Here is a 21989-nt window from a genome sequence, read left to right on the forward strand (position 1 = left end):
AATCCAGACGGCTAAAAGCTTAAACCCATACCGGCAGCCACCAGTCTAGAGCTTGACAGCGGTGTTTCATGAGAAGAGAGCATTTTGCAGCAATTACAACAGTCATTCCGTGCATTTGTAGTGCATGTCAGTTTCAAAGCGCTCTCATTTACTGTATTTCCTCTGAGCCTCACAGCCATCTGCGTACAATGAACTTGATGCCGAGATGAAGACACAGGCCGGCATGGGTGCTGTGGTCCTTCCCCAGGCCACAGAGGAAGTAAGCAGTAACACTTCTGCTGTTTCCTGTCTGGGGCCTCTTAGCGAGAGCCTGGGAATCTTGAGGTTATTTAAGGTTTTTAATGCATAGCTTGCAAGTATTTTCTCCCAGTCCGTTGCTGATCTAGTTTTGTTTATGGTGTTTTGTCTTAAAGTGTCTATAAAATTTAGGTTTAGTAAATTGATTAATATTTTGCCTCTTGGGTCTTGTATTTTGAGTTTCTCTTACAAATGTTTTCCTTATCCTAAGGCTATAAGCATGTACTTCTGTATTTTTGATATGACCGTGTAGTCACTGCTGGACTGTTTGCTTAATGGTTATCTCTATCATTCAAATACGAGCTCTAAGAAGAGAGCCAAGTCTGTTTTATTCTCAACTGTATCACTAAAACATGTCACAGCCTAGGACCTCTATGTTCAATAAGTGTTTAGAATTCTAAAAAAGTGATACGGGTATTATTGACAAGGAAATACAGATGCCCCTGGAAGAAACTCAATCTATGGAATTTGGGTATTGTGAATTTAAAAAAAGACTTCTGTGTACATTCTGTTAAGTTTTACCCTTGATTTTGAATTCTGGCTTTTGTCAGTAATCCCAAAAGAATCATAAAATCCTGCATTTTGGAAGAAAGTTTAGGGATCACAGAGGGGTCCAACTTCTTAGTTGGTGAGCTATTCCTTCCCATGGCTCTGTCTCCTGGGAGACTGAGGTGTGGTTTAAGAACATCCTCTTCTGTTGGCCTTCTATGGGCCCAAACCTTATGGTAAGCACTTTGATACCTCTACCCCTCCCAAAGTCCCCCCGATTTTCTGCCATGTCTATTTCTGGTGATCTGCACCACGTCCTTTCCTTTCTTTTACTCCCACACTGATAAGCCTTCTGGGCAACATCAAATCATTCCGATTGGGTCCCTTTCAGATATATGCCAATCTCACCTAGACCCTTGCTACTTGTTTACCATTCTTTTTATCTATACTTTTACCAAAATGGTAGCTGTGCTTAGTACGCTCTCAAGCTCCAAATCCCCATTCTAGGCCTGGCTTCCTCATACTACGGAGCATAACCCATAATCCCTAAGAATGGATTCCCTTAACATTTCTGGTCTTTACCTCAAAATCCTATCTCTTATTTGCTACTAGCTTGGAAGGAAAAGCATCCCTCTTCCTAAGAGTAAACCTCCACTTGTGCTCTTGATTCTGTTCAATTGTCATCTTATTCAAATTCACTTTTTCAAATAGTTTGTCTTCTCTGACTTCTAACGGGCTCATGACCCCAACCTGACTTCCTTCGGGGCGGGAAGGAGCCTCTCCTCCTCTGTGTGTGCCTCTCAAGCTATGTTGTCAGTATCCCTTTATCAAACTTCTTTGCAGTAAATTATTTCCAATTCTTTAATTCCTAGTCATACTTCATTCTTCAACCTATTGCAATTGGCTTTTACAAAAATTTTTTTAGTACCTCCACTGGATTAAAGCCAGGCCCTTGAAGATTATTACTGATCTCCTGCCAATAAAATTTAATACCACCCTAGCCTCCAAAATTTCCTTCCTTCCTTCCCTCATTTACTCATACTGAAGGTCAGGTAGTATGCTTAGCCCTGTGTATGTGTAAACAAAAAGAATCATCCCTTCATTGATGAAGGCATATATAAGGCATATATGAGGTATATATATATGAATGGTGTGTGCATTCCAGATATGCAAGGAACAGGTGCATAGTCTCATGAAATAGAGACTACCATTCTGTCTGTTAGGGGAGGGGGCTCTGGGTGCCACACTAGCAAAACTTAAATTTCATTATGAACGTACTGGAGGTGGGGGAGCTTTTAGAAAGTATTGACCAGGAGGTGATGACCCATTCTAGATGCTGCAAAACCATAGGAGCCAGTTTGAGTGTTGACAGTTAATCATTAGCCCCACACCCTGCACCCCTCTCCTCTGCATCACAGTTCTGATCCCTTCCATCAGGATCCCAGGTTAGATCCTGCTGATAAGAGGCACGTAGGTAAAATGTGAAAGGTGAGAGAAGTGGCTTCACTTCTAGAGGCGACAGCTATGGACAGGTAGGTGGCCATTGACAAATGTGGGTTTTTGGTAGCTGCTTCCCAGAGACCTCCTGAGAATCACCAAGTTGGTGTTGCAAGCAGCCGAGAGCTTTTTGGTGAAGGCTTTTCTGACTCCTGCAACTTCCAGGTCTCCTGAAAGCCAGCAGAGATCCTCCTGACTTTTCCTTTCCCTGCCTTTCCAGTGGGATCCAGTGGATCCAGGGATTCCAGTGGAATCCCTGGTTTCCTGATGAAACCCTGATAGAGAATGCCATTTTGAATAATTCTTGCCTAGAAAAGGTCCTACACTGACAATATATACTGTTTTCCTTTGTTTCACACCACTCATCTCTCTTTTTCCCAGTATACTATCTCAGTCTCTCCCCTATCAAGAGGACTCCAAATTATATTTCTACCTCTGGCCTTTCCCCTAAGTCCCACCCAAATTTCCGACCATTTCCTGGACACCTCCACCTGGACGACTTGCTAAAACCTCAAACTCAACAAATCCAAAAATAAGAACCATCTTCTTTTTAAACTAGTTCCTTTTCATGAATCCACTTTTCCTTTAAGTGCAATACATTTATTTCCAGTTATCTGGCTCACAACCATAGCCATACTATATTTCACTTTCATCCAGGTAAATAGTTACTGCGAGAGGATAGCTATTATGTGCCGGGTGCTTGGTTAAGAGCTGGGGCCAGAAGGGTTATTTAACAAGCAGATGCGTTCCCTGCTCTCAAAGAGCTTACAGTCTGGTGGAGGATCCAGGCGAAACCTAAGAAGGTTCTGAAATTATTTTTCTTTTATCCTTTAACTGCATCCAGTAACTTGCCAAGATTCAAGTTTCAGAAATCCTTCCTGAATTCTTTCTCCTTCTTTCCATTCACAACCCCCTTATCAACCAATAACCTTTAGCTGGACTATTTCTCTAGTTTATTGGCCAGACTTTTTATTGTATCATGGACCTTTTTTGTTCTGATAAAATACATATGCACAGACTATATTTTGCAGACAATTTCAGGGAGTCATCAATGGCCCCTCTGGGACCAAACTCTAGGTCCTTTGGGTTCTTTCATTAACCAAAAGAAGCTCCAGCATCTCTCCCTTCTTAACCATCTCCATCTAGGGCTGTATATTTATAAAGCACAATCCTATCATATCTCTCCCCCGAAATAGAAATCGTCAAGGTTCACTTGCAACAAAAGCAGTGCCCAATGCACCCTCAGGATTTCTCTCTCACAAGCCCCCTGCACAAACCCCAGGTCTCTTCCAAACTGAGATGCAATCCCCAAACATATCCTATGCAATCTCATCACAAAGCCTTTCTTCGCTCAGACTGTATCCCTCACTCCCCAAGTCTCAGCTAATCTACAGCTCTCAACAGTTTGAGCCACTTTGACATTTTGTACCTCTGACACTCACATTCAGTCTTGTTTTAGAGTTGACTATCCACACTTATCCAGATTATGAGAGTAGAGATCATTTTATCTTTGTACGTCCTTTAGAACCTGGCATTATGCCTGGCCCACCGTATATGTTTGAAAAAAAGTGTTAGGCTAAATTAAACCCAGCTCTCCTTTTCACGTTTTACTTCCACTTGCATCTGCATCCTATTTCCTTCCTATGTAACTGTCCTTCAAGCACCTGAAGACAATAACTCTGTCCTTGTTCCTTATCTGTAGAAAGATCCAGAAGATACTGGTTAACTTGGTAGTCTCATTTATTGTAAATAAAACTCAGTATAAGCACAAAACAGTCAAGAAGTCCCTGAGGGTTCTATTTCCCAACCAACCTTTGGCTCACCCTCTGTGATTTGGGACAAAGGGTATCTCTTCAAACCTTTTTCTCCCACCACTACTTAGCAAAAATAAAGGAGAAACAGATAATCTCACCCTTATCGCAGCAATTCTATAAATATAAGCAAGAAATTTGGCAAAGCACTTGAAACTTTTGAGACAGAAAAGGAGTAGGACCCACGTCATGGATAAATGTGATTGAGAAGGGGTAATAACTAGTCCTAGCTCTGCTATTAAATCTGTGGCCCAGGACAAAAACCCAACTTCTTTGGGCTTATTTATCTGCTTTTTGCATATTATAGAGACTGATAAAAGCTGAGGAATTCATGCTCCTGGAGCAAAATTTAAAAAAATCTTCTAGATTGTATGTAATAGGCACGGCATTTTAATCACAGTATTTTAGTCTTACAAATAGTAAAGGCGAAAGTAAGAAAGCTGCAGATCATTATTTCTCTTTAAATGCTCTTATTTATAAGCCTTAGAGTTTTTAAATCATCCAGCTCCCCCGACACAAATTCTATTTAGCCTAGTTTCTATTGCTCTTGTACACCTACTTCCTGCGATTATGAAGGGATGCTGTGGAAGGAGGTACCACTCTACTTATACACATCGGCCTACTATGCTCAGTTTCCCGCAGGGACAGATCAAATGGGAATTGGCCAATTCTTCCTTACCAGTTATGCCCTTCACATCTGAGCCAATATTAATGTTCTTTCCCAACTTATTTGGGTTACCCCCAATTGAATAATGATCTTCATCCTCTAAAGGATAAAATCCTTGTGGAAAGACATTGTTGACATGTATTACCTACTCACAAAGTACAATTCGTGTACAGTTAAGGATAGGGTATCCGTTTCTCCGCTGCAATTTGTAGAATCATCCTCATTCACTGTCGCCTAGAAAATGACCTACATCCATGACTTGCAACACTGTCCCCCTCAAGCTGTGGTAAGACTTGCCTTTTGACATTCAGACTAAAATTTTAACCACCTCAGTAATCCCCTGTATGATGAGCTTTTGGAAAGCAAACTATTGACTATAAACCAAAAGAGCTTCACTGGAAAAAGGATGTTTAAAAGAGAGAAACCACTTGAAGGTAAACAAAACAAGTGTGGGCAGGTGAGTATGTAGATTAAACCTACATATTTAACTTCATTTCTTCCTAAAGGTCTACTGAAATTAGAATACAGAAAAAAATATGAGAACAGGAGAGGACGCAACAGAACAAAATGGACAACCTACAAAGTAGACGGTTGAGTGAACTCAGCTGCTTTGACAAAGCTCAAGCCAGCAGTGGGGAAAGCTGAGATCCCAACCACTTTACACCACAGAATCTTCAAGAACACAGAAGCCGACAGTGCCAGGTACCTCTGGAACCAAGGATAAAATGTTCTGGGTGCAGATAAAATAAAGGCTACTGAGGGGCGCCTGGGTGGCTCAGTCAGTTAAGCATCCAACTTCGGCTCAGGTCATGATCTCACAGTTTGTGGGTTCCAGCCCCGTGCGGGCTCTGTGCTGACAGCCCGGAGTCTGGAGCCTTCTTTGGATGTTGTGTCTCTCTCTCTCTCACTGCCTCTCCCTCGCTCACGCTCTCTCTCAAAAATAAACATTAAAAAAAAATTTTTTTTTTTTTAAATAAAGACTACTGAGAAGACTATGTTAAGAAGTTAGTTCCCTACTTTCATTCCCCACTCAACACCATGGTGCAACCACATGTCTCCTAAGTGGGCAGATGTCTGCAGACTTAATCCCCAGAAAGGAAAGACCTCAAGACAGGGATTAAGTAAATAGATGCATAACGAATACAGAGACTACCAGTATAGTTCTGGCAGTCAGACCCTTACCCTGTAAGCCAGCCATCTTACAATTCTTCCCTACAGAACAGACCAGCCCCCAAAGAAAAGGCCTAAAGACATTGACACAAGGGGTTCCCCAACACAGAGCCCATCTACATCTTCCAATAGTGAAGTTCAAAGCTAGCAAAGCTTCATCCTTCCAAACCTTTCTATCAGCTTTTTATGGTCTTATTCACAAGCGGGTGATCAAGGATCTGAGAAGTCTTTAATATGAAAGAGATCAAAGCAAACAGATAAAACCAACTTAGAGAAACAGAAACAACCCAAGGAGAATAAAACTACAAATATAAACAATAACACTAAAATAAAACTTCCTAGAAAGAAGAGCAAAGACACAGATGGAAAATTGGAAAAAAGAAAAGCAAAAGGAAAATCCAGAAGGTCTGATATTTGAAAGACAGGATTTCTAAAAGGGGATAACAGAGACAATAATAGCAAGAAATTTGCTAGTGAAATAAGTCAAGAAAATTTCCCAGAACTGAAGGACAGGAGTCACCAGGTCTTAAAAATCTACCGTGTACCCAATTGTGTGCAACACAATGAATTAAAATTGAGTCATACAAAGGAACATCATTGAGAAATTCCAGAACACTAAAGATAGTTTTTGTAAGTTCCCAGAGAGGGACAAAAAAAGATTACACATAAAGGACCAATATGCAATACTGGAAACAAGACAGTAGACTAATGCCTTTAAAATTCCACGGGTGCCTGTGTAGTTCAGTTGGTGAAGCATCCGATTTCAATGCAGGTCATGATCTCACGGTTTATGGGTTCAAGCCCCACATTGGGCTCTGTGCTGACAGCTCAGAGCCCGGAGCCTGCTTCAGATTCTGTGTCTCCCTCTCTCTCTGCCCCTCGCCTGCTTGAGCTCTCTCTAACATTAAACGAAATTTTCTAAAAGAAAAAATATCATAATTTAGAATCCTATATCCATCAAACTATCAACTGAGAGTATTTCCCTTCCAGGTATGCAAATTACTACTATTTATCTCCCACACACCTTTCTCAAGAAGTTAGTGGAGAATGTCACTCCAACAAAATTGGAGAATTAAATCAAAACAAAACAAAACAACCAAAACTAGGATATAACATATAGGAGGACTATGGGGTGGGGAAACACGCACGAAAGGAGAGTGGTGAAAGGAAATGCCAGGAACGGCAGCTGTGCACCAGATCTGACCCAGGAGAGACATCCTGAGGGTTGGTGACACCAAGACTCCCACTGCTCTTATACCAAAAGACTGCCTAAGTCAGTTTGGTTCAGGTTCTTTTTCGTACTTATCTGATTTTGACCAAACCTAATAAAATTTCTGCTCTCTCCACCATGCCCTGGAGGGTGAATTGATCAGCCTATGTTAAACACCCCATCCCACGGGTTACACTTTGGCTCCTTCAGAGGACTGAAGGGAAGCCATGGTGAGCTTAGACACAGAAAAGAGACAATAGACTACTTCTCCAGACCATGTCTCTGCCAGGCATCCAGGACTGGAGTCCCAAAACAGCCCTGCCGGACACCTTGCCCACAGTGGACCCTGTTTTCCAGGATTCATTTGTGAACTTGCACAGTCTTCCCCAGAACTGGCTTTTATAAGTTATCAGTGAAGCTAAAGCCAGACTATGACCCAGAGAATGTTTAGTTTATCTATTCTCCTTAAAGCCTTGATGTAATAGTGACCGTACTGCCCTGTTCTTACACAGCTAGCTAGATTTTGGTTTACTACTCAGCTCTTAAAACCAAACAACGTATTCTTCAGGGATACACATGTCAGTGGCAAGACTCCAAAGAAAATAAAGATTAACACAAAAATCAACAGAATAGTTACTTGTGGATGGTGAAAAAAGATAAGGAAGCATAACTGGAGAGGGCCAGAGGAGTCCTCAAGATATTGCTGGTTTTACGTTTGACTTGGGTGGGAGGCACACAGGCTTTTATTTATTACTCTTTAAATAAGTTTTATAGTCTTATGTATAAGACTATACATTGAACATACACACAATCAGTCACAGCAGACTGCAAGGTAGAATGTCTCTTCTTTTACAGAAAAAGCAACGTTTGTATTGATATACCCCTCTCTCAGGAATAGGAATATCCAAGCCCTCCTCCCCCAAAAGCCTTGATCACAATTCACTGCTACCTGAATAGTATCTGTGTGTTGGTCTATCACTCAGGAGACCGAAGCAAAGTTCACAGGACATAGAGAGTCTGCAGTTTCTAGTCCTCTAACAGAGTAACATCTTGATTCCAAAAAAAAAAAAAACAAAAAACAAAAAACAAAAAACAAAACCAATTTACTACTTATCTGGTCAACATCTGTTTTTGTGGTGACACTTGAAATTATCCTGTTCATTTTTCAAAAACTGTGTGGAAATTGTTTTTGTGTGTGTGTTTTTGTGTTTTTTGCTTATTTATGTATGTATGTATTTATTTATTTTATTTATTTAGGTTTTTGGTAGCAAATTGAAGTACAAAGTATAGGCAAGAAAAAGAAACCAATGTGAAATGCATGACTTACAAGACCTACTTAATTCATTTGACAAAGATTCTGTTTATGAATCATGTGCTGAAAATACCCAAACTCCATCTTTGGACTTGTCAATGTAATCCAAGCCAGGAAATGCAAACCACGCAGATTCTTAAGAACCTGGGAGGGAACATTTCATTCTGTCCCCCACCCTCTGCTAGTCAGTGATGTGACCCTCTCCCCATTGTTAGGTATTCCCTGGAATGGGTTGGTCACAGAAGAGGTGTCTGTGGGATGTCGACATCAGCGTTCTCCCAATCTCTTTCCTATCATGGCGCTCACACAAGGAAATGCTACTTGCACAGCGCAATGGCTCTTCCTCCCTCCAGGCCTCTCAAGCCAACCAACGTCTCGGCACATCATCAGCCCATCTGCTCCTGCCTGGCTCACGAGTCTTCTCAGTTGAGGTCTGGCCTGCATAGTACAATAGCAGGGAAGTACAATAGATAACAGGGAAGTTATCTTCTACCGAAAGCCACCGGGAGAGGAAGTCTTGAAGACAAGATGGGCTGATGTTCAAAGATGGCAAAGACCGACGGTAAGATGAATTCTTTTTCTGATTTCTTCTTCTGTATCATTCTTTCCTATTATTGACGACGGGAGAGCAACGAAAACATCTGACGACTGCTATCGCAAAATGTCTCAAGCTCACGTATAAGAAAATGGAAAAACAAAAACAAGAACAACCCAAGGGTCATCATCAAGTTTTCTGTTTTATTTAAGATTTTAGTTTTAATTCTGAAGAAAGAGGTACATTTCCTTGTTTTTAGTTTTAGCGTCAGGTTATAACCAGGTTTCTGTTTTCTTTTCTCCTGTCTTTTCAATACTGCACAAACGTCCAGAAACTACAGGGTTAAGTAAAAGCTGCAGGCAAGGAGGTCAGAGATTTGCTCCTGATGGTGATCAGATGGCCCCAGAGCAGTGCTATCTCAGAGTGCCCCAGTCAGGCGAATTTTAAGGGAAAAGAAAAAAAGATTCTGACAGAGGAGAAAGACCGAAGAAATCACTTATATTTCAGCTCTTATGTTATGCATAGGTATTAAATCTGTGAATACTTTTTTTCTTTAAAACATTTGAATTTACTTTAAATCTAAAGCCAAAAATTTTTTTCTCCTTTAAAAAAAAAAATCACTTCTCCCCTCCTTATCAACTCTTTAGCAATAGGCCAGTTACTGCTACAGATCAATTTGTCTTTCCATCAACTTCCAATACATTCTTTTGCTTAACGACACAATCAAGTCCTCTCCATCAACTTGCCGGAAGAATTAAAAATTAAATTAAATTAAAGGCATTTTCCCTGCAATAGTGATAAGCTGAATACAAGATGGATGTCAGGACCACTGCTTTCCCCCATGCACTTAGCAATCTCATTTCAATTAACCTGGTTTTCAAAACTTTTGCAGTTGATAATGCATTTACTTGACCTTTCCTAAAGATTAATCGTCATTTTCTGCTAAGCAGATTATGTCATTATTATGCGCAACAGACAAACAGTAATTTTCTAAGTATTGAGACTGCCCTTTGATTTCTTTTTTTTTTTTTTGTCCCTCCTTAAAAAGGCATTTTTAGGAAACATTCAACAGTGTCACTCAAATGCTGGATCAACAGAAACTTTTACAATTAAAAAAAAAAGAGATGGTAATGACCCTGTGATCGCATTGCATCTGGGGGTGAGGAGAAAAAAAAAGTTGATCGGGAACTGGATTCTTCAGAACGTAAGAATGAGAAGGGAGCTGTGGGTGTGGGCCGAGAGGGAGAAAACAGGGCGGGACAAATCCTGCGTTTTCTAATGGTTTCTCCTCTTTCCCTAATGGCGGTCCAGTGTTGAACTCTGTAGTAAATCTGTGGGGGTTTTGCTGGGGGGTCTGAAGGCTGTCTGAAAGCCTGGGGGTGGGGAGTGGAAGCTGGAAGGGTTTGAAGGAGGAGGGTAGGGGTTCCAACTGGCTCTGTGCAGAGGGATCTGTGTGCTGAAGGGGGCGCTGTGGTGGGTCTGCGATGGAGCAGCACTGGGGCCGTCCATCTCTGTGAGGGCCTGAAGGGATTTTAGCCAGTGTGGAGGATTGTCATCTTGAAGAGAGTCTAAACTGTTTCCTGAAGTTGCTGGAATACCTAAGGAGAGAACAGAAAAACAAGGGGGGAGATGGTGAGTTTGTGAAACAAGAGTAAGAAACCCATCGAACAAACAACAAACAAACAAACAAACAAACAACAAATGTCTCAGGTGATTAGTTTATCCAAAAAGAAACAAAACTTACAAATCTTAAACTCCTTCCAGAGGAGACCTTTTTAATCTTATGTTCTTTTGAATCCTCGGCCCACAAGGACCATGATTCATTGCTAGAGAAACCCATGCCTCTTCTTCAGCGGCATAGACATCGTCCCCCACTGTCACAGAGGCAGAGCTGCGGAAAGTAGCCCCCAGAATTGTATGCCATCATCTCCCAATCGCGCTTCGCCTTCTCTAACAGGGGTACGTAAACAAGATAGCCTTATAATAGAGAGCTTTATTTTCAAAAGTGGAGTATGTTCCTTTAAAAGGGTAAGTCAGACACTTTTGTTCTTTGAGACTTGAAACATGCGCACGTGCTGCCAGACGTTAGCACCCTACTTACACCCAGAGAAGCAACCGAGGCACCAAATGCCTTCTGATACAACGAGGCCAACACAGCTAACCGAGACTGCAGGACCCCAGAGAACGACACAGGCCACCCCACGCGTGTGGCTTTGTGGAAAGAAGCCGATGTTGAAGAGACCTCTGTCTGCGTTTAATCTGTGCTAAAAACCAAATGGATGGCAGTCAGTGGAGCCGAAGGAGCGAGAAAGTTACCTGTGATGATGGCTGGGTCTGTCCAGCTGCCAGGGCTGTCCCAACTCAGGCTGTCGGTGGTGGCGGGGTTGGACGTTGGTGCAGTGTGGTTGGCGTTGGAGGGGGAGGAAGAATTGGGCAGTCCACCAAAGTTGATGTTAATGTTGGGTAGAAGTGCCCTTAGCCCGTCCTGCCATTCCTTCATATTTAAACTCTCTACAGAACTGCTGTTGTCTGGGAGATTTACCAACAAAAAAATGAAAGATAAAAAAAAAAAAATAAAAAGCTGACGTTAGAAACAGATGTTGTTCTTTCGTGGTTAAGCGGGAGAAGAATTATTCTTTCTTTACTGAGCATTTAAGATGGGTTTTCCTAGCAAGATAAACTTGGGTTAGGATTTCTCTCGTGAGCTCAGAGCCCCTGAAATAAGTGAGGAAGAACTTGCTCAAGGATCAGGAGAGGGAGCGTCTTGTCCTTCTTAGAGGCTCTTCACCATTTTGTGTTTGTAAATCACTAAGCCGGTTTAAAGACTCAATGCTCCAGAGCACAATTTAGTTTCAGCCACGTTATGAAGTTTCAGGTAGTGAGGCATTTGGCCAGCTGAGTTGATTTATGCTATCAAGCCTGCAAAGTTCAATATAGGAGCTTATTTCTGAGCCCGTTAAGTGGAAGAAAAGTCATTTTGTGAAGAATAAACATAAGCCAATAGAAAAGGAAAAATAATTAAGTTCTTCCTGATGATAAAACTGGTAATGCATTTCAGAGGAGAAAGGCAGTAATGAATAGGCTTTTGAATTTGAAAAGAGCATTTTTCCATTAGTCATAAAGGCCGAGTAGGCAGGGGCTAAGCTACCTTTCAGATGGGATAATTTCCAGCGCAGCCTGCCTGCCCTATTCCAACAGTTCTACCGATCATTTAAAACTCAAGTCTTGGAGTCCTACAGTTAGTTCTCTGGTTCTACTTATGAATAGTGTCGTCCCTGACAAGACACATCAACGTAAAAAGGCTTTTGATAAGTCGTAACTAAACTTGATCTACCACCATCCAGAATCCACATACGGTAACTCATCGGTTGGAGGGGAATGGGTGAAGCGTCGGTGGTAGAGTAATGGTTTTAGTGAAAACAGGAATGTAGGTCAAACTACCAATTGAGGTTTTTGAGAAGAGCAGAGAATTATTGATAAGCAATCACCACTGATGATGATGGTATTCTAGCAGGTGGTCTGTGCTATTTGGTGAATGTAGAATTGTCTTTTTATAGTTTTGCTTTGCACCAATTTACTGTTCTATGTATCATGTTTCAGCAAGTGAAGCATTTAACCCTACTGGCCTTATTCATACAAAGAAAAAAAAACAAACAAACTACAACCAAACCCAACAAAAGTCATCCCTGAATTACTAAGATGAAGAAAAGGCAATTTATGCCATTCGGACAAGTCAAGACAAGGGAAAAGAAATTCTTCAAACCTACTTTCATTTCACAATCAAGGCAGTTTCCTAAGGTGCCTCCTGTTTGCATCTTTACACGTGCACCGAGCTGTACAATTTACAAGGCTCTCTCACACTTATTTATTGTTTCATTTGGCCCTCGTGTTGTGAGGTAGGCGGAACGGGGACAATAACCTCCATTTAACAGATGAACACACTCCAGAATAATTTGCTCAACGTCACATAACTAATAAAGACTTGAACCCAGACCCCGAGTTGTTTTTTCTTAAAAACGCCAAGCTCTCTCTCTCTCTTGATCTACACTGTATAGACTATTAATTGCCTTTTTTAATGGATCTATAAGACCCATGACTTAAAAAAGGCACAATCGAAACACAGCAACATTATAGTATATCCACTGGCCATGAGTAGCAGGATAGAGAAATATTTTGGCTGAATAAACAGAGTAGACTTTGCACCTAGGCTGGTGGTGGGAGGGATTTCTAATCAACAATGCAATAGTCATTTTCACCCTGACTCCCAACTGCATGAGGCAATTCACAGTAACAAAGTAACAAAGTTCTAACATACTGTCCAGTACAGGAAGGTTTGCTGACTATGGCACATTCTAACCTTTAAAGTGATCAAATCATCAGACAGAATAACTTAAAATGGTTTTCAATCAACCAGAAGCGGAACTCTAAACAAGGAAAGCTTCCTAGGAGGGAAATAAAATCCCCCTGATATGTATATGTATATGTATAAAGATGATGTATAACCACGTGGAAAAATTCCGGGGAAGACTAATGCTCTTGACCTAGGTAGCTAAAGTCAGTTAAGAGATGATTTGAGACCCTCTTTTCCACTGAATAGAGAAAAAGAAAATACCCATGACTCAGTTAATACCAATTTTCTCCTTACTTTTGCTTTACATTTAGTGAGAAGTGGAACCAAGGAACCCCTAACTTGGCATTAACAGAATAATATTTGCATTTTATATAAAGTTTATTTGAAAATTAGTATTGCAATCCAGTCAAAAGACATTTGTTCACGGGCAGGGGACCCACAGGAACTGTGCGTTTTCCACTCAGTTTTGCTGTAAACTTAAAATGCTCTAAAAAATAAAGTCTACTTTAAAAAACATGTTTCCCTGATTTTAGACTAATGAAATCAGGCAAGAGTACAGCGGACCCTTGAACAACACAGATTTGAGCTGCATGGGTCCACTTACACGCAATTCTTTTTGCGGATAAATACAATACAGTCCTATCAATGTATTTTTATTTTCCTTAGGATTTTCTTAATAACATTTTCTTTAGCTTAGTTTATTATAAGAATACGGTATATAATACATATAACATACAAAATATATGTTGTCTGTTTATGTTATTGGTAAAGCATCCTGGTAAACAGCAGCTATTAGTAAAGTTTTGGGGAGTCAAAAGTTACACGTGGATTTTTAACCATGCAGGGGGTTGGTGCCCCTAACCCCAAGTTGTTTAAGGGTCAACTCTCTGTTGGCCAAAGAAACTCACATTTGCCACATGATATAGAAACAGTGAGAAACTCATATCATCCCAGGTGAACTATGATTATAAGATACCTTGAGAAATAAATAAGCTAGTTTATAATTCTTACAATCTTGCCAAAAAACAAAGTCATGTATCTAGGCATCTCAGGACCTGGACAGCATGCACGACTGGTTCACAGTGAAGCTGCAAAGTGTCACAGGGAAGCGGACTGACATCTTTAGCTCTTGGAATGGGAACACTGACTCCCAAGTAGCTTAGAAGAGAAATATTCTTCAGCTTTCTCCCCTGTTGCTATGCCAAGTGTTGGCATAAAGAACAGGCAAGGGATGGGAAATTAACTAAAGCCTAACTTCATCAAAATAGCTCTCTCAGTCCAGCCATACTTGAAATCACCTCCTTCCCCAACCCGCTCCCTCCCTGCCTTGGACTCCAATTGGTTCTGGCAACAAGGGTCTCTGGTAATCCATTCTTTGCAATATACAACAGCAAGGGTTATTCACCTCAACACCACAGACATTTTGGACTACATAATTGTTAAGCGGGGTCGTTCTATGCATTACAGGATGTATAGCAGCATCTCTGGCCTCTACCCACCAGATGCTAGGAGCCCATACATCCCAGTTCTGCCAACCAAAAGTATCTCCAAATATTGCCAAATGACTCCTAGGGGAACAAAATGGTCCCTGGTTGAGAACCAATGACACAAAGGAAGTTGGTTCCTTAGTTTCTAGGGCTCTGAAAAAATCCCACTCAATACATATTTCCCTTTAAAATAGTACCAGAACTTTGACCAGTGGACTCAACTTGATGCAACTTCATTTCTGTTTATCGATACAGGACTTCACGCTGGGGTGCAATTTAGTATGTACAACTCAGTAGATCTAATGGAAAACAATAGTGGGCTGAAGACTGCAGATGGACTGATTGTATTTATCAGCTCTACATGGTAATTAATACAACTTTGGGCATACAAGTATCTTAATATCCCAGGACTCTATTTCGTAAGTAGGAATAATATCTGCCCTGGTTTCTTGTAGGGACAAAATGAGAGAAGGGAAAGCAATCTGAAGCCCATCTATTACTTGCCTAACAACTATTTTTTATTAGTACTCAATACTGAATAGACAGTAAACTTTCCAAAAAGACAAGGCAGAGGACTCCTCACTTGCCAGAAACTGGCTCTGTGCAAACAGTCTCCTCCGAGAACGTAGGGATAACACCCAGCATCTCCACAGAGGGACTGTGTAGTCAGTCGACTGAACTGATAAGCCTTCTCACCAAAATACTGCAAGGTCGAGATATGGGAAAGTACCTTAAACTTTCCACAAGGAATGTACAATGAAAATCAAGTTAGTGAACATATTTTATATTAGAAATGATACTATCTGACTTATATTAATTAGTTGTAGTATTTACTCCGGGAAGAACTGTACATTTTTAAAGGACGGCTGACAACATTTAAATGTTTTATAATATTAAAAAAACTAATTATAATTTTCAAATACGTACAATAAAACACTATTTACAGGATTAAATAATTTGAGGGCAGGAAAGCAGGTCAAATTGTTTGCAGTTTTATTTTTCAGTATAGAACTCAAAGACATACAATTAAAATACCTTCAAGATGCCACATACTACATTCTCATACGCCATGATGTGAGGAGTATCAGTATACTATGTTTCCGTGGATCAGAACACCAGAAAGAAGAACTTATGTTTAAAATTCAGCCAGCTTGCTGATTACCTAACACCCAGTCCATAACAAGTTGATCACAGCACATGAAGCAAGTTGACAAATCCAGCTTGGGGCAACAACAAAGATTATAAAATGTATGTGTTAAGACTGCCAAGACGAAAGTCAAAGCAACTATTTACTGACGGCGTACGGTATGCAAGGAGAACAAACAACTTAAAACTCTTGTCTCTTGTTCTCAAGGAGTTTAAAGTCTAGACAGTGAGACAATGCAAATACGGGAAAAGTTCAACATCACCGGAAGAGCAACAGAAGAAATGTCACAGGGTTGTACGTGACCATTAAATGCTATCAAGTTCAGTAAAAAGAGAGGCCAGTGAGGCCCACTTATGGAAATGTCTAGGGGGAAAGAACAAGGGCAGTCATGCACGCGTGGAGCTGTTTTTGTTACTACATAGACACCCCGAGCCTGAAACATCCACAACAGGTCGAAACCATCTTTGGTATTTTTACATAACTCCAGACTAGTCCAACCATTAACTAGGATGTACAGAAGAGACATGTTTTATAAGCAATGGCTACATGGTTGACCCTGACCCCACACGGGTTCACTTACATGTGGACTTTTTTTCAGTAGAGCACTATTAAATATATTTTCTCTTCCTTAGGATTTCCTTAATAACATTTTATTTTCTCTAGCTTGCTTTACTGTAAGAAAGCAATAGATAATACATATAACAAACAAGATATGTGTTAATCGACTGTGTTATTGGTAAAGCTTCTGGTCAACAGGAGGCTATTAATAGCTGAGTCTGGGGAGGGGGAGTCTGAAGTTATACACAGATTTTCAACTGCACGGGGGGTCAGTGCCTCTTAACCCCTGTGTTATTTGAGGGTCGAGTATATTATGAGATAAAACTAAGCTGTATTCTGACATCAGATCTTTCACAGAAAATCATAAAGCAGGAAAAGATTAACAGCTTAGGCAAGAACACCCAGCATTATAGTGGCTGAGTGGGTTTCTTTCCTTTCTGTTCCTCAGTTTCACTGCAATGTGTTCATCATTATGAATTGAAAACTTTGCTACAGATAGCGAAACTGTGGGCAAATCTGCTCTTTGTAAGTTGTCACTGGTGGCAAGCTAATGAGTTTTTCAAGTTTGCATAAAATCTTCACCCCGAAGACTGGTTTCCAAATTGGTTTCGGCCGGCAAAACCATCTCAGGAGCCCCTGTGGAGAAAGTCGAGGGGACAGGGGGCCAGGACGACCTGTCCTCCCCCCATCTCCCCATCTTTCACATATTAGGGTGCCATGTAAGACTGCATTTGAAAACCAGTACCTGCTGCTAACCATGAAGACAGATCTGTGTCTAATGACAACATGAGGAGATAAAACACACAAGGGAACCTGAAAACAAAAGGCCATCCCAAGTATTTGTTTCCTCTACTACAATCTGGACCACCAGGTCAGGATTTTCTGTCTCCTCTTGGAGGCCTGCCTCTCCGCATATTTGGCCTTAGGCTACTCCATTCTTACCTGCAACCCCTAGGGCGAGAGACCTCTTGAATTTCAAGTTAAATTTCTATCAGTGGTCAAACCCACCCCAACTGGGCAATAGTCATTGAGAGTCCCAAATATGCCCATCAGTTTATTTTGCTCTTCAGTTTTTCAGCTTTATTTAAAGCTTTTGGTTACTCCTCAAAGCCTCAATTGGCAACCTGATCTTGTTTTCCTAAAAGCTTTTATCTTCCTTTCTTTTACTGCTGTCCGCTATAGTTTAAAGTCAAAGGCTCCCTCCAGTGGCTAGGTTACTTAGTGAAACAAAGCTTTCTTGGTACAAGTGATTGTACATTTGAAATCCAGTTCCCACTGTGGTTACTCCTTGCCAGTTGGATTCTCAAATGTTCATGCATTTTTAGAAGGACACACACAGTCACTCTGTCTCAGGCACTCTACCCCTCTCTATAGCCCTCCCACTTCACCCTGTTACGTATATTATTTCCTGTCAGTTTTGGAATGCGTCTCCATCAGTATATGATTTTAAGAAAGCCTAAACTTTCTCCAGCTTCGACATATCTCTAAGCAACTCAAATATAAATGACTTATGCTTGCCCTATGTGTTAAACCAAACTTTAAAGAGCCTACAAAATTTCTCCTCCCAGAACATGAAAGAGAGCTTTATCATATCGGCATGCTGTACTTTTTAGGTGAGCCACAGAAATCATTTCAATTTATTAACTAAGATTTGCAGGGAAAATGACTATTTTGTGAATAAATTCTTTCAGGTTTATGAAAAAATACTATTCTACTTAAACAAAAAGAACTGCCACTCAAATTTCTAGGATTATGCTTATTATAAAGCAAGGCAGACCAGTACTGCCGAGTGGATTTTCTGGGGCACAAAAAACTAAAGGATTTAATAGATTTGAAGGCAGAGATTAAACTAAGTGAAAAAATTCTAAGAACTCAAATGAAAAAAACTTGAGGGCAGAAGAACCTGAAAAAAGTAATAATACAAAAACCAAAATTTATTACTACTAATAGAAGGAAGCAGAAATAACACACACAGGAGAGGGCCAGCTAAAGATGGCCTGGGCTTCCCGGACTCTGCTTTTACTTTGTGCCTTTCTCCTGGTCTAGAATGCTTTCCCGATCTCTTCAATTAATTTTTACTCAATCTTCCAAAAGTTTAAGTCTTTTCTCTTCTGCTCAGATCATTCGAGAACAGCACTCGCGGGCTGGATCACACTCACTGGGCAGCAAACCGTGCTGTGACACCAATGTGGCTGCTGTTCACCCTTAAGTGTACTCACACCTCTCAAGTCTACTGCAAGGCCCGTAAGGGCACATTTTATACACGCTTCATCATGTTGCTCAGTGTCTTAGAAACATGATGTGCTTCAAGATATCTGCTGAATCAAAGACCGAACTTGAGAAGAGCTGAAAAATCACTTTCCCCTAGAAAGCTTGTTTAATTCCTATCTGTAGAATGCTATGACTCAAGTCACTCTCTCCAAATAGATGCGAATCTTTCTGAAAGCAGGAATCAGCTAGGTTTGGGGGGCCAAAAGGCTTCTGTGCATGTAAACTGAGGGAAAGGAGCCACTATGATGACATGTTTTCAATAGTGCTTGAGATGTGTGTGCACTGGCATGTGCACTTTTTAAAATCCAATGCACCAAGATTAAGTAAGGGTTGCTCGGATGACAATAAATGCTCTTCTGGTACAAACAAAGTCCTGTGGGCATAAAGAAGAAAATGGACTATTGTGCCATTCTGTGTGCAGGATAAACGGTGGTGAGCCAAAAAGCTCAGGGCAAGAGAAGCTGCTAGTGAAGAGGACTGGGCATTCATACAGAACAGAGAGTAGCAGGAGCAGCTGATCTAAAATACAGTAGAAGCATTTCGAACTACAAGTAGATGTGTTTTACACAATGTGTATGTAACTTTTTCTCTACTAGAATGTTCTGAAACTCTGTTTTAGGGGAGAATCGGATCATTTAAAGAGAACCAAAAAAAATCCAGATGTTTGTCTTAGGAAGGATCGAAGGGAGAAGAATCTGTTTGTAAAAAACGGAAAAATACTTACGGAAAGATGTCTATATAGAAAGCTATATAGAGAATGAGAAAAAAATACACTTAAAAGTTAATGCAAAAGATAAATACATTCTTGGAAGCATTACAGCCTAGATTAGATGGAACGTGAACTAGGACATACAAGCAACAGAGCTAAGGGATGGGGAGGGACAGAAATCAAGTATAAGAAATCTATAAAATCTGAAAATTGGAAGCGTAAAGAAAAGCAGTCAAGTGAACACAAAACTGAGCACCAAGAACGAAGCACAGTGAAGAGACCCAAGGATGATTGAGAGGGCTTATCATCCAGGAGAGGGTATGGTGATCATCAGAATATGGATTCACCAAGACAAATGACAAAACTACACAGACATGGGGGTGTGTAAACTACCCTAACACGTCTGAGATCTGAATCTGCTAGAAGAAAATAATCCTAGTAAAACTGACTTCCTGACCATCAAAGAACCAGTTGGCTATTGTGAACGTAACACAAGCCTAAGAGTCTGCGACGTAATTTTAGGATTTACAGAAACAAGAAAAGAGAATAACTAGACCTGAGTTCCTGGATGGCAGGCATCCTGGCTATTTCTGCGATCACCACAGTACATTGCAATTACTTGTTTATGTACTGGCTTTCTTCTAATTCACTACGAGCTCCTCCAGGAAAGGGAGCTTGATTTAACCCTCTTTGCATGTAGGGAACAGTTCCCGAGCCTGGACCTCAACAGGTATTTAATGTTTCCTAACAGAACAGCCCTGAACATTTGCTTCCAGGTTTTTGGAGAAGACAGCTTTCCAAAAAAGGTATTTAAGAAAAAAAAAAAAAAAGGATGGCTCAGGGTGGTCCCATGGTTATAGGAGGCAGTGATTCACAGGCCACAGAAGATGCCAAAATATGACTTTCTGATTATGCAAGAATACATGATTCTAATAAGGGAAAGAAATTGAGGAGAAATCTAAAGGAACCAGCTGTTGCACTGGGAGAATCACATGGAATTAGATTTGAAAATAAAGCCTAGAAAAGACGGATGGAGGTAAAAAACCTACCTGTATATAAAAGTGTCATAATCCTTGAGGACGAAAATCAGAATATGTAATGATCTGAAGCTTGTTGAAAATGCTGAAGGCAAGAAAAAGCTAAGTTTGGAACAGGAGAAAAGTAGGAAAAGCCACTGCTCAGCCTGATGTCACAACGCTAAGGCCCAAGAGAAGGCAGAGCTATGCAGTCCCAGCTTATTTTGCTTCTTTTCCATCTTCTTTACAAAAAGAGCACAATCCTCAAACCAGAAAGGACAGATTAAGCAACGTGAAGAGAACTGTAAGTTAGTAAAGATGCAAAGACAGTAGAAAAACAAAAAACAAAAAAAACACATTCACTCAATTTAAATGAGTTTAAAATCTTTAGGTGCAAAATGAATTCTATTCCAGGGAATTAATCCTCACAGATGTGATCACAAAACCACTGTTAAGTGCCTGAAAAGGAGAAGACGGCAGATTCTAGAAGCTACATGCTTATAATTAGTTCTTGGGAAAATTCTGAAACAGATTAGGAGCTGGATGATTTCTTTAGAAATCAACAGTTTAACAAGCACTGCTCCTCTATAGCTTGCATTTGGGGCATTTTCCATGGAAAATAATATGTAGCATTTTGGCTAGAACCTTAGGTCCCTTCCAACTGAAATACACAGGAAGTTAAACTTTAATTTTGAAGCAGAACAGGTAGTCGTGGAGGCAGCTTATCCTGACAATTGTTTTCCACTGGAAATGTCCTCCTTCTTTGTCCCATGTTCTCTTTCTTCTACTGCCTGCCCAAACTCAAGACTTTAAAGCCAGCCGTATCTCCGTCCCACTGACACATCAATTCCATAAAACAAATGGAATAAAGTGATGAGAGCCAAAATGCATTTCCAGAAAGATCCAATCATATCAAAATAATTTATTCTCTGGATGGGCTTTCTAGGATATCCTAAGTATTATGTACCTTGAATTTAGCAGTTGCTGGTAAGTCTTCTGATGGTAATCTTTTGCGACAAGATGTGAAGTGTAGCACTGGATAACAGCAGTGTTTAGATGACTTTTCACAGAATCTACTGTGTGTCAGCCTAAAAGTTTCTGTGATGCTATTCCATTGACAGTTGCATCAAAACCAGTTAAGATACCTAGGAATAAACCTAACCAAAAAGGTGAAAGATCTGTACTCTGAAAACTATAAAATGCTGATCAAAGAAAATAAAGATGACACAAAGAAATGGAAAGACATTCCATGCTCATGGACTGGAAGAACAAATATTGTTAAAGTATACCACCCAAAGCATTCAATGCAATCCCTATCAAAATACCATCAGCATTTTTCACAGAGCCAGAACAAACAAACTAACATTTTTATGAAACCACAAAAGACCTAAAACAGCCAAAACAATCTTGAAAAAAACAAAGCTGGAGGCATCACAATACTGGACTTTCAAGTTATAATACA

General features: G+C 40.4%; 1 protein-coding gene and 1 long non-coding RNA gene across 5 annotated transcripts in view; one reads left to right on the forward strand and one right to left on the reverse strand.

The window, feature by feature from the left end:
* The first annotated feature begins 8907 nt into the window (after positions 1–8907).
* LOC122488329 lies at positions 8908–10116 on the forward strand. The gene is made up of 2 exons (XR_006298601.1): positions 8908–9015; positions 10037–10116. It is a non-coding gene; the product is annotated as an uncharacterized LOC122488329 (long non-coding RNA).
* CNOT4 (CCR4-NOT transcription complex subunit 4) overlaps positions 9172–21989 on the reverse strand; it is a 147399-nt gene continuing 134581 nt past the window's right edge. For 2 of the 4 annotated variants that reach the window (XM_043589625.1, XM_043589624.1), the window contains exons 11-12: positions 11305–11517; positions 9172–10586 (exon numbers count right to left, since the gene is read on the reverse strand). In XM_043589625.1, the coding sequence (XP_043445560.1) occupies positions 10285–10586; positions 11305–11517 (515 nt within the window). In that variant the 3' untranslated portion in view covers positions 9172–10284. The remainder of the gene's footprint in view (positions 10587–11304; positions 11518–21989) is intronic. The other 2 variants (XM_043589628.1, XM_043589627.1) reach the window with 1 other exon arrangement.

Source organism: Prionailurus bengalensis, chromosome A2, assembly GCF_016509475.1.
Source record: "Prionailurus bengalensis isolate Pbe53 chromosome A2, Fcat_Pben_1.1_paternal_pri, whole genome shotgun sequence".
Lineage (NCBI taxonomy): Eukaryota > Metazoa > Chordata > Mammalia > Carnivora > Felidae > Prionailurus > Prionailurus bengalensis.